Source organism: Gobius niger, assembly GCF_951799975.1.
Source record: "Gobius niger genome assembly, chromosome: 7".
NCBI lineage: Eukaryota > Metazoa > Chordata > Actinopteri > Gobiiformes > Gobiidae > Gobius > Gobius niger.
In genome coordinates this window covers 17,582,723-17,595,704 of record NC_136858.1, presented here as the reverse complement: position 1 = coordinate 17,595,704, position 12,982 = coordinate 17,582,723, and the positions used below count along the sequence as shown (strand labels likewise).

The 12,982-nt window shown below is 42.3% G+C and overlaps 1 protein-coding gene across 1 annotated transcript in view; it reads right to left on the bottom strand.

Moving 5' to 3' along the window:
• The window catches only part of rgs7a (regulator of G protein signaling 7a), a 63,784-nt gene extending 52,754 nt beyond the window's left edge, over positions 1-11,030 (bottom strand). The window contains exons 1-2 of the mRNA XM_079560485.1: positions 10,783-11,030; positions 9,766-9,884 (exon numbers count right to left, since the gene is read on the bottom strand). Of these exons, the coding sequence (XP_079416611.1) occupies positions 9,766-9,843 (78 nt within the window). The 5' untranslated portion in view covers positions 9,844-9,884; positions 10,783-11,030. The remainder of the gene's footprint in view (positions 1-9,765; positions 9,885-10,782) is intronic.
• Between the last annotated feature and the right edge of the window lie 1,952 nt (positions 11,031-12,982).

The window sequence follows — 12,982 nt, the reverse complement described above, 5'->3', positions numbered from 1 at the left end:
AAGCCCCTCATTAAAATGCTAATACTGCTTTTGGACTTGTCATCCCGACTGTGCAGAGGGCGATACTGTATAGGATATGACCGGCAGGAAATGAATACGGCTGGACCCTGTGCATGCTGTGTTATTGTGAAAATAGATAACTGCATGCGCCGCCAGATCGTATTCCGCAAAGATCCACAATATTGACTGTGTTTCACAAATATACGATGTATTGACTCTGGATACTTTTGTTGGGCGAATAATGTGGAGATGTGATTTTAAGATAACTTATTGCTCAGCAAAGACGAGTCACTGATTCCCATAGAAACTGGAAACCTAGTTCTGACAAGACAAGAAGAATTATTAAAATAAACAAAGATGGATGTGACTCACACCTCACATTTTCAATTTATATAAACGCTATTGAACATCGTTTGCAAAATGCCTGCTTTCTGCGTTCCTCCGCCAGTTTGTCGATACGGTATTGAGTCCATACTGTATCGACAAACTGTAACTGTAAGACACATGCTAATGTTCATCCATATAGTGGACAAGTATTAGCATGTATAATGTCTTCCTCACGCATAGCGTATTTTCCGGAGTATAAGTCGCACCAGCCAAAAAATGCACAATGAAGAGGAAAAAAACATATATAGGTCACTCTGGAGTATAAGTCGTCTTGGCAACTACCTTGGCACTGTTTACAAGCCTCTCCCGGCAGCAACTTGTTCAAGCTCTCAATTGCAAACTCGTTCCTCTAGCTGTGGCCATCTAGCTTTTAGCCCGCGATCAGCTTTTTTGTTTTCTTCATTGCAGTAAGAGTAACCTCTGCTTTTCGCCAGTCCCTCACAAGTTTCTCACTCACTCCAAACTTTCTTTCTGCTGTTTTTTTAAATCTTTAGTGGTACTGTTAAACAAGCGTTGAGCGCCCTATAGCAGCTTTCAGTGCAAAAATAACAAAACATGTGCAATTATAGTTTTTGATATATAAGTCGCACCTGAGTATAAGTCGCACCCCAGCCAAACTAGGACAAAACGTGCGACTTATAGTCCAGAAAATAAAGTATACATAGCCTACCTTTCTCTCATAACATCAATATTTTAACAAAAGGATCTGCACATTGTTGTCTAATTGGATACTCCATGTATACCAAATACACTTGCAGTACTCATGTCCTGACTATTATTTTATAGAAAAGTGTTGCAAGTGTGAATTCAGGAACCAAGTTAGCACAGATGAGATATTCAAATGCACATTAATAAACAGTACTATGATGACCCCAGTTGTTTACTATGGCTGTGTAAAAACTACATTGCAAGGCAGCATTGGATTTTGGAATGGACTCTGCAAATATGGAAAGAATAGTGTGTTCAGGATTAATCTCTTTGCACAAGGACAGAGGGCAAACTGGCAGCAGCAAGAGCAATTACTGGAGCACAGACAGCAGCGTGCATGTACACACCAACACCTGAGCCGACAACACAGGCCTGAACAATACCGGGCTCGGATTATTACGCCAAAATAACGTCCAAATGAATTTGAATTGACCAAGTTAAGACTTTAGTCCGAATTTAGTTTTTTTTACACAATAACGGGTGACAAAGATCTCATTTGTTCACCACACTGTCTCATTCAATTCAAACGTTTTCCAAATGCGGCGACTAAAGTGCAGTTTCTCAGAATGTCGACTCTGAAAGGGACACAATAATGTAATACCTACGGATTTATTCGACTCATTCAAATTCAGGGAGCCATCCAGTTCTGGGGCTGCACACACAAGTCCAAGTCAATGGGATTTGGTCCATACAAAAGAGCTCTGGAGTTTACACAAGCTGAAACAAATTTAAAATATGTATTGAGGACACGTATGTTTTTTTTTCAGCTTCCTCCTCCAACCGATTATAAACAGACCCACTGTGCCAAATTGTCCATAAAATAATTACAGTAAATGATAGGGCTGTGTACAGAAAAGTGATAAACATCTATTTACAAGCACGCTGTCCTTAGACTTTACGTACTGAATTTTGCAGTATTATTGCGGTTGCTAGTGAACTGTACGGCCAGGTTGTTGGCGGCACTTTATTCCTCCTTCTGTCCAACTCGAAAACACAACTCAGGCTCTCTTTAAAGATCCGGTAAACTAAAATCTGCAGTCCAATACAGAGAAAATCTGCCATTTTGTTTGTAACAAGCAAACCACAGCTCAAAATGTTGCCACAAATACAAAAAGTACAGACTTGAAACAAATGAAAAATGTGTCGTATATACTGTCACTGTGATGGCTGACCTCTATAGATATAGCGTCTCTTTTTGCAGTGGTACCACTTCCCTAAACTTTACTCTTGGTGCTATTTCACACCTCTTTCCGAAACACATTGATGAGTAGTAAAAATGTATAGTCTTCTCTTGAGACTCACCAATAATGTACCCTGTAAAGTAAAAACAAACTTCCTTCCTGGTGGCTCGTGATTAAATCTTTCGGTAGACTGTGCTTTGATTCTTTATTGCTTAATGATGAATGCACTGACTTTTTTTGGCACCATGCTCATGTTTAATTTGATAAAGGAACATCAGTGCGAGTAATACATACTTTACACTGAGCATGAAAGGTTCTCAATGTTTCAGCTACCTACCACTCACTTGCCTTTTCATTAAGCCTGTTATCTTTTATCACTTATGAGGGTAGGTCCCACACGCGCACCTAAAGACACACACATACACATACACACACACACACACACACTCACACACACACACACACATGAGCCAGCAGCGGCGCCCAGTGAGCGGCTGATGATAGAAGATGTTCCCTCCTCACGCTGAGTGCCTGTGAACTTCACCAGAGCTGTTTTAGGCTCGGTATAAAAAATTCAGCACCCTCTCTTAGCAACATTCGCCCTACATACTGGCGCTCCATACGCTGGCGCACGCATCTGATGAGAAAACACGCGCGTAATTTACACCAAGGCGATACAGGGCTGACACAGTTAATGGCTGAGATTTGAGACATTGGCAAGACAAGAGAAGAAAAAAAAAACGTAATCTTTCGGCATCATGGCAAATAATCTGTTTTAATATTACGTGTGGAGAATTTTTCAGTTTATACCAACATTTCAGACGGAAGGCAGAAGCCAGAAAATTCCAATTAGAAAATTCATTAAATGGTAAATGGGAGGTTGGTGAGTATTTGGGCATTTCACTCATCTTTATTAAATAATTACAACATTTTTACGATTCGCTGTGCTGGGAAGAAGTCATTTTTATTGTATCTTGGGTATTTGCTGAAAGCATCCATCTATGGTTCTATCAAACAACGTTTTCTCTTATCGTTGTTCAGAAGGTCCGTAAACCTATACAGACTATGTTGTGTTTATTTATTTCTCAACCAAGTTCCATTTGAGAATCTATTTTGCCCTCATGCACCTGTTTTTAGAGATAAGAGATACCAGAGCAAGCCTGACACCGCCAGACTCTTTGCTGTCGTAACAAGTGTTTTGAACGTGGGATTTTTGGCCAATTAGCTCGACTGCCTTTTACAAGTTCCACCACACGAAACACACGACGCGTCAAAAAGAGTGCATCAAAAGCAAAGATAGTCGGGTCACTTCTATTTGGCGGGAGGGACAGCTGTGGACACCTACACAGACGGTGCTTATGTCCTTTCAGCGAGCTATAACGTCAACATGAATCAGTCAAGACCGCTTCAACGCACACGAATGGACAACAAATCTCTCCCATTTTAACTAAACGGACACAAACAGTGGATCAGCATAATTGTTTGAGTCGCAGACACATGAGTCTCCCTAGGCTTGCATCGAGGCGAAACCAATCACTCCATTTCGAGTCGTCCTGGGGCCCGGCATCGATAGGTGAAAGCGCCTGAATGTCGATGCGTGAATGCGTTCATTTGGTGCTGGAGTGTGCGTCCTTGAGACAACAGATAGTTGGTGCACACGCGTCTCTGCAGGCAATCAGGTCAACACCTCAGCCCACCCATCCATTTTCATTAGACCTTAATGACAAGAGTGTGTTTGTGTGTGTGTGTGTGGTGGTGGGGCTGGCAGGGGGAAAAAAGATGTAGATAGGGAGAGAAGTAGACTGTAGTTAGCTGGGCTCCCGGTGAAAAGCTATGAAGCCACTACGTACTTCTCTCAAGCATAAAAGGCCTGTTACATAATTCTTACACTACATTCCCCGCTATTGCACCATTGCTTCGGATGTGGCCCCTGGCTTAATTACGTTTTATATAAAGCAGCGAGTGAGTGAGGGTAGAGTAGAAATGTGTAATATTTTCTACTCAGAGCGAAAGAAGCGCCCCAGTTAATGAGAAATTGTGGAAAATAATAGCACCATAACAGAAAGGAGCAACAAATGTAAATTGTTCTGGCAAAAAAATCAAACCGGTATATAGATATAGCTTGGTATCGCAAATGAGGTGAAAGAATTAGCAAGCCAGACACCAGTTTATGCCAATCCCAAGCCTGTATAAAAAGGGCAAAAGGTGCATAAGAAAGGGCAGCTGAGGTAACCCAGCGTGGTTCCTCCAACTTCCTCTCTGAAGCAGGAGCATCTGGGGCCCTCCTTATAACAAAGCATTTCTTCTTGGTGTTGAACCCATTGCAGCTGTTTATTTGTGTCATGCGGGAGACATTTTCTCTCAAATTACCCCCTGTCAGTCAGAGTGAACAATGGCACCTCTCTTACCTCTGTTTACCTGTGGATTCGGGAAGAGGTCGGGGCTGCTGCCTTTAGTCATTCGATTCTCGGAGTAATTTGTTTTATATTTTTTGGGCCCATCAGTGTGAATCGGGGATCAGGTGGATAGAGAAATTCAGCAAACTCTGAGAAGTGGAAGTCAATGTCACAATGCTTACACCAGCACATGAGACAAGGCTGAAGTCCAGGGATCTCCAACCAGTAGTTCGGGACCTAGTATCTCTCCATACCTTTCTTGGTAGCTCGTCAAAGCCTTACCACATTTTTTTACGCAGGCTTGAAAAGTCCTATTTTAAATGCATTTTCTTTTTGTTCTGAACATTTGGAAAGGAATCTACAAACTAATTTAGTAAATAAGGTAAATTAAGGACAAAATTCAAGACAAAGTGTTTAATTTTGATGAGATATCTTGACTACTCCCCAGATAGTTAAGCAAGTGTCTTCGAGTGCAAATACAGTGGGTGGAAAAAGTGAGTACACCGTTTGGAATTTCTCACAGTTGCTGCTTAAACTAATGCCACCCAAACATTTACATTTTATCATATTTTCATTGGCCATTACATGTAAGCATTCACAGGAGAGCGTGGAATAAGTGAGTACACCACCTGAATCTCGCTGAATTGCAGCAGTTTTGTAAAGAGGAATGGTCCAAGATTCATCCTGATTGTTGTGAGCGTCTAATCTGCAACTGCAGAAAAGCAGTTCTTGCTGCAAAAGAAGGGTCAGCCAGCTATTTAATACAAGGGTTCACTTACTTATTCCATGCTGTTGTGAATGTCTTTATTTCTTGATGATAGCACCATACTTCACAGTGTGACGTTGGTGTGCTGTTCCGTCTTCCCTCCACGCATGGCGTTGTGTGTTCTGCTCAAACTTCTCAACTGTGGGTTAATCAGTAAAGTATATTTTTCCAGTAGTGCTGTGGAGCATCCAAGTGTGTGGCACGGTGGCGCAGCGTTTAGTGCTCACGCCTCACAGCAAGAAGGTCCCGGGTTCGATTCCCACCTGGACGGGGCCTTTCTGTGTGGAGTTTGCATGTTCTCCCCGTGTCTGCGTAGGTTTCCTCTGGGTCCTCCGGTTTCCCCTACTTCTAAAAACATGTACAATAGATTCCCCTCTGGGGCCAGGACTCCCCTGAAAAAGCAATTCTCAGTGGGACTATCCTGGTTAAATAAAGGTCAATAAAAATAAAGTGCTCTTTAGCAAACCAAAGTTGAATAGTTTGGGAGGAACACACAAAATTATGTGTGGAGGAAAAATGGAACAGCACATCAACATCAAAACCCTATCCCCACTGTGAAGTCTGGTGCAGGGAGAAGTGGCGCTGTTTTGTTGCCTCAGGGCCTGGACAACGTGCTGTCATCAATAGATAAATTAATTCACAAGTTTATCAAGATATTTTGCAGTAAGATCTGAGACATTCAGAACATGCATGGAATAAGTATTATTAAATAGCTGGATGATTCTTCTTTTGCAGCAATAACTGCTTTCATTTAGTTGCAGATAAGACATTCACAACGATTAGGATGAATCTTGGACCATTCCTCTTTACAAAACTGCTGCAGTTCAGTGAGATTCAGGAGGTGTACTTACTTATTCCATGCTCTCCTGTGAATGCTTACATGTAAAGGCCAATAAAAGTATAATAATAATAATGATAATAATACATTTTATTTGTATTGCACTTTACATATGAAAACACATCTCAAAGTGCTAATTGATCAAATGTAAATGTTTGGGTGGTCTTAGTTTAAGCAGACACTGTTTAATCATTCTTCTGATTTTGATGAAGATCAGACCACATTTTATGACCAATTTAGGCAGAAATGTGAGGAATTCCAAACGGTGTACTAACATTTTCTTCCCACTGTAGGTCTCTGTTGGTTTTGTTTTGTAAAAGTGCCTCATTGGGTAAACAAAGGTTGGAGACCCCTGCAGTAGCCTATGTGCTACAGCCTTATCCACTGAGCTATTAAGTAGGAGTCAGGAAATAGATTTGTTTTCATGCTATTTCCAACTTTGCTTCATTATACTGCCATCATGGTTGTTTTGACACAATAGACCATGCATTTGTCTATTTGGGTAAAACAAATATCATTCGCAGCCATCAGTTTTCGGAGAGATGAGACTCGGTTTCAGACTATACTTCTTTGTACAGAAAAAGAGTGTGTCTGGCCAAGCTAAAAGTAACCCTATGTCAAATGAATGTGTAAATCACATCACACAGGGAGGCTGATAATTTGCTGCTACCCCTGGGCAAAGCTAAAAGGAAAGAAAACCCTCATGAAGATTGCACTCTCTCGCAACATAGATCTTGCATTTCTATGATTGTACAGCCAAAGTCCCAGTCAATATTAGCTGCTACGTTTCTGCCAAATCCAGGCACCTGTTCATTCTGGACTCATTTTCACGCAGCGTTGTCCCTTTTCCAAATGCAGTTGCAGTTGATATCACTCTACAACATTTCTATTCTCTCCGACTTCATCGCGTTCCTTTCACTGGGCACTGCTCCGTATCTGGGTCAGTCCGTGCACGCAGACGAGCCGTGTGTGGTCAAGTGGTGAGAAGTGAAGAGTTTAATGATTTTTTTTTTTTAAATGATGGCAATAGCAGAAACCGCCTCAATAAAAAGATGTTAAATGACCAGTATGTGAGAGCTAAATAGTGTGCTAATAGCCTTAGCAACATTTCATTTACTGTAACCGCTGTAAAAAATCAGTCAATACTAAGGCTTTTCCTCTTATAGGATCCAATTAATTTACTTCCGTCCCATTTTGATGTAGGAACATATTAAAATTACATTTCACAAGACGCTCAATTTCCCCCCATCTCTATATATAGAAAGGACTCCACACGCTACATCCATCCATCTTCATTAGCTCATGAAGCTTAATAATGCCAATATTTTGGAAGTAGAAGAAAGAGATAATTATGACTATGAACTCTGTTTTTAACCTATGGGAATAAAGAAGATTCCACCGCTAAGCCTTGTCCCACACTGGCAGTGATATTAACGAACATGCTGGGAGTGCCATAAAATAAACTGTCAATCTGGGGTTTAATGGGAAGGGTGTGTAATATCTGATGCAGGCTACTGGCAAAAAATGAGAATGTTTGATTAGGGTTTGAAGAATTTGCTGGATGGATTTGGTAGAATAGGTCACTTGAGAAATGTATTTGTTTCCATCAATGGAGCAACAGTAGATAGTTGATTTTATGGCTGGCGTCACAAGACACTGCATCATAATGGGCTCAACCCTCTGATACCAGTCTCACATTAACCTCACAACAAAAACATCCTTCTTCCACATCCGCAACATCGTCCGTCTGCATCGCTTCCTCCCCGAGTTAACAGATGGTTTGGTTTGGCACAGGGTTTTACACTTTCCCTTTAATGACACATAAGATACATTTTTGATGTCAAGAACACATTGGCTGGGTTACCACCATAGACTACAAAAAATAGAAGACAGCATCTGCTCACCTGTTTACGTTAATAACTACGTTCGACTGGGAATCCATTCTGGGAATACAGTCGCAACCGCACACGCACCATTAGCTCTGATGCTAGCAGCCTGTCAATCAAAGTCAGGCCCTCATTAGTATACGAGAACTCTAAAATGTTCTAACGAAAACCCGCCTGGTTTCGTTAATTGTACCTAACCCAGCGTTATCACAGGAGGAATATCTAGCTGTAGAAAGTTTAACATAACCAGGCTTTATAGTTGTTTGAAACGTCTGTATAGAGCAATGCTTTCTAGTGCGAAACTAGCTTATTCTGCAGCCACTAGGTGGAGGTATTGCTGCAATGTCAGCTAATGGTGTCATAGGCACGAACCTGTGCTACCTGCGGACATTGGGTACCACTAACAGAATTGTTTACAGTGCAATCAAAATATGCATTGTTCCCTCTGATATTGTCAACTAACATTACAAAGCATGTCTGAGGATCCCGTCATGTCTATTCAGTCCTAAACTAATATATGACCTCATGGTAAGCGCGTGTCCTGATGTGCATGCAAGCCCAAGTTATGGAAGAATTTGAGATAAAAATAGTTATAGGTCAAGTCATGCAGACAGAATTTTAAGGACGATTGCATTAAACCAAAAGGCCATGCTAGATTTACAGAGAGTTGTATTGCCGCTTTGACACTCACAATGATCATTAAATTTGCAGGACACCATCAGCCACAATCCAGCTGCATTTAATTATAGAAGACTGGAGGCTAGGGGACGCGGATGGGGCTGCAGAACATCTGTGTTGGAGGGAATATGCATAACTATGGGACTATAGCATCTAAACTAGATACTCATTTGTAAAGATAAGAGGTTAAAATTGGACCAATCATGAACTGCAACAGAAATAGCAGGACTAAATTGTAAAATAAGAAACTATAAGACATAATTTTAAAATTGCAATACAAAACCAAATCTATACAGTAATGATTATAGGCTATGGACATGATGAAGGAAGCAGGGGGTCTCTACTATAGGACAAACAAGGACGCTTCATTCATATCACTGTGTCATAATACCAACTTTTTACACCATAGAATCAGTATCCAATAAAGCTTCCCCGGGTATATGAAAAAGAGAAACATTGTGGTGGAAAAATTAAAAGATATATATCTGGCAGTTCTCACTCGCTTTAGCTCAAAACTGGTCAAACTGGGACGCTTGGCAGTGCTCTTTTGTAGACACAACAACCAGCCCCTAAGTTTCCTATCAATCAAGAGTCCTGCTGGCAGTGGTGGTGAGCTGTCGTGGCTGCCAGCAATGCTATGACATGGAAGACTGAAGCTGTTTGTTGACCCAGCGTGTGTGCCTACAAGTACGTGTTGACATGTGTCCGGTACATTGTACACAATGTGTGTCATGCCTCTGTTCAGTGTACAACGGCATGCGGCGTGAACGCCATCAGATTCACGATCCATTCAAAGCCCAAATCAACGTTGGCGCGAGCACAGTGTCTTGTCATAAGTTGGAGCAATATCCATAGCTGAGCTCATCGTTAGGTAAATTGATACACGCACTCTCACTCACACGACTAAAAATAGCCGCCACATTACCTTTCTGTACACGATCATGTTGGGGGACTCGTCCGCTACACCGTTGGTCCCCTGCCCTCCAGTGTTGGTCTGTGCCATGATCCGGTCAGTGAGTCGTCCACTGCAAATGTCAGGTGCTCCTATGGTGGACACAGTGGACATACAAACAGGACTGTCAGAAGAATAACAGTAGAGAACCACTGAACCTTTACCTATGCACAAGAGAGGCAATTTGCATAAGCTGAATATAGCCTTGCTCCCTGTTGTCACTTGCTTCTTGCTTTTATCATGCAAAATATCGAATTGAAGCATCTATACGTTTAACCACAGTTGACAAGGTCCTGACAAGGACATTTTTGGATGTGTAATGTTTTTTTTTAATGTATTAATTTTTTTAACTCTGGCCAAAAAATGGAAGTTTAAGTACAGCGACAACAACAGGAGGCGTGACATGTGTTGTGTTTTGCATTGATCATGGATTTATTTTTCAGTTCCACATTTGGGAAACATTTTTTTGTCACGTTCATTTCCTTTGTTGACATAAAACAAAGATATGGCTGCAATCCCGGACGTGTTCTTAGCAGTGTGCATGCTCGGAGCGCGATGCCACGATAAGGTGAAGTAAAGCCCCGGACACCGACAACGGGAGATGCAGTGGAACAACACACCGTCCCTGAAGGAGGTGGCTGTACACCCAATGCAGCTTAGGTACACAAATGCACTGGGGAGAAGGAGCCGTGGCATAACCGACAACCGTACACTGAACCCTTTCATGCACGGGCTTTGTAGTTGTGTCTTTACGACACCCACACGACATCCTTGAGGGGCAGTCTGCAACACTAAATAGCCTATAGCAACCAAACATCGAAGTCATGGATGAACCTGTTCGCAGCGTGAGGCCGTAGTGCTTTCTAACCACATGCAGCTGTCCGTTTCAGCACCTCGGACAGTTACCGTCCAAAACCACTAGCGTAAATTGCGCCGACGGCACACCGACGCTGGACACTGGGCAGGGAAGAAAACAGAGGGGGGGCTCACCTGATAAACGCAGCCCGATTGAGGACTCCTGGTTCCTAGCCGAGGAGCTGGGAGTCTGTTCCTCTATGGCGTTTTTAACCGTGTCAACTGGCAGACATAGGAATGCGAGGGCAGTTCATTGGCGGCGACAGGAGGCGGCGAACATTCGCTGGACACTTGCTTTGGTTCGGCTTTCTCTATATCGCTCGCCGTGTTTCTGCCTCTGTGTATCCTCTCTCTCTCTCTCCCTCCCTCTGCTCTCTCCCTACGATGCTCCCAAGCAAGCAGCACGGGCGCGCCGCCGCAAAAACCCTGGGCTCCGTGAACGCGCATCGATCCATGACCAATAGCGTGTAAGGAATAAATTACAACCCTGTTTTGGAGACGTAACGGCCAAATAGTCTTGCTATTCGATGCAGCGCGTAATGTGGGAGATGAAAGCGTTGTCAGAACAGAAAAAGGCAATCTCCAATTAGCCTGTCCAAATGCATTCAAACGCAGGAACTGCCCCTACCATTTTAAGAAATTATTCGTGTATTGTTTCCCTAAAATATTCAATTGATCTTTGGCACAATAGCTAATTGCACGAATGGTGGCAAGTTAATGAATGGTTTACGAAAATGTCAGCGTTATTAACAATAATGAACGAATCATTCACCGGCCTGAGTACAACCTCTATACCTAAATCAGACTTTTCGTGTGGTTAAGCATCTAGGCCTACATAGCGTGACTCGAGGTTATAAGGATCGTGCTTGTGTGCCAGTTAACGCTGTGCTGCACATGTAATCTTTTGCACATGCATTGAAACAATACTGTTATAAATAAACTGTACGATCATTTAATTTAACGGAGTTCGTGGCTGGGAGGTATGTGCTGCTGCTGCTGCTGAGGCGTGAAAGATCACAGATGTGGCCTTTTTTCCTTATGTAGCTACTCTGCCCTATCTGTCAGAGCGCATCTGCCCACTCCCCCCGGTCAGCACGCAGGGCAGAGCGGACTCTTAACCGCACGGGTCAAACACTTTTCACACGAGCAAAAATAATAGTAGCAGGCTTATGGCAATGAGTCTGCACAGTCTGCGCCCAAAGGTGATAATGGGGCTGCTCAGGGCTTCTTCAAATCAATCTTATTCTTTTTTGATGACAGCGTTATTTCTGTTCAATAATTCACTGCAATTGTGTCTTGGAATATGATAATAATGCAAAGGAAGAGTTAGTGAGGGCAACCAACACTGACCACTAATGACCTCCTTGCTGAAGAGCTCAGGCGTGTAAAAAGGTCTCAGGTCATTAGCGCCGTGTTCTGTAAGACATTTGCAGTGTATCAACCACTCTTATGTATCACGCACTGCCCTTTTTCTTTTTTACAAAATAAGCTCAGGTATAGGAAACGTTCGTACTTCTGCCAATCCAGTGGGTTTTATCAAGAGCTTTTTCCATTCTTCTTTCCAAGGAGGAGTCTCCCCAGAACACTCCTTTATATTAGACTGAGAGGTACATGGAATAACTCACCAAAACCATACAGTTCTCTACAGTTGAAGACTTCAGATAAAAGTCTAATCACCGACCAGCGATACTTTATGTCAATGTTACTTTTTCACTGTTAACCAGATGGGTTTATTGAAAATAAGTGATGAGCGAAATGTGTTTCCTAAATACAAAAGCCGATCTCTGCCCCAGGCATTGCACTTTTAAGGACAGTCATTCTGATCCAGGGCTCATTCTCGGTCATGTTTCTCCATCACAGTGACTTCAAAGTGGAACTGAAGAAAGTGTGGTGAAGAACACCCTAACAGCATGTTTATCCAAATTAACAGCTGCCTGAGCTTATTCCCAGGCTTAAGACAATACCTGGGCTTAGCAAGAATAGGCTGAACCTCTCCTGAGCATGATCCTTCATAGGGTTTACCTCGAAGTCTAAACAATAATCCAGTGCTGTATCATGCACTGAGTGGCAGCTAATCCCAACCAGTCAATCTATAAGGTGTTAAGTTTTACTATTATTCCCGTATGGACAATAAAGTAAACCTGCATCTGACCAAACATTCAATACTGCTGAATCCATTCCAATCCAATCCACTTTCTTTGGATAGCACATTTAAGCAACTCACTGTGCAGTGCAGAAAGGGATGCTGGAAATGATCTGCCTGAATACCCATTTAAATGTGTGAAGTTTTGGTTATGAGCTGTCAGCAAGAGCTTCACCGGAGTGCTCAAAGTCA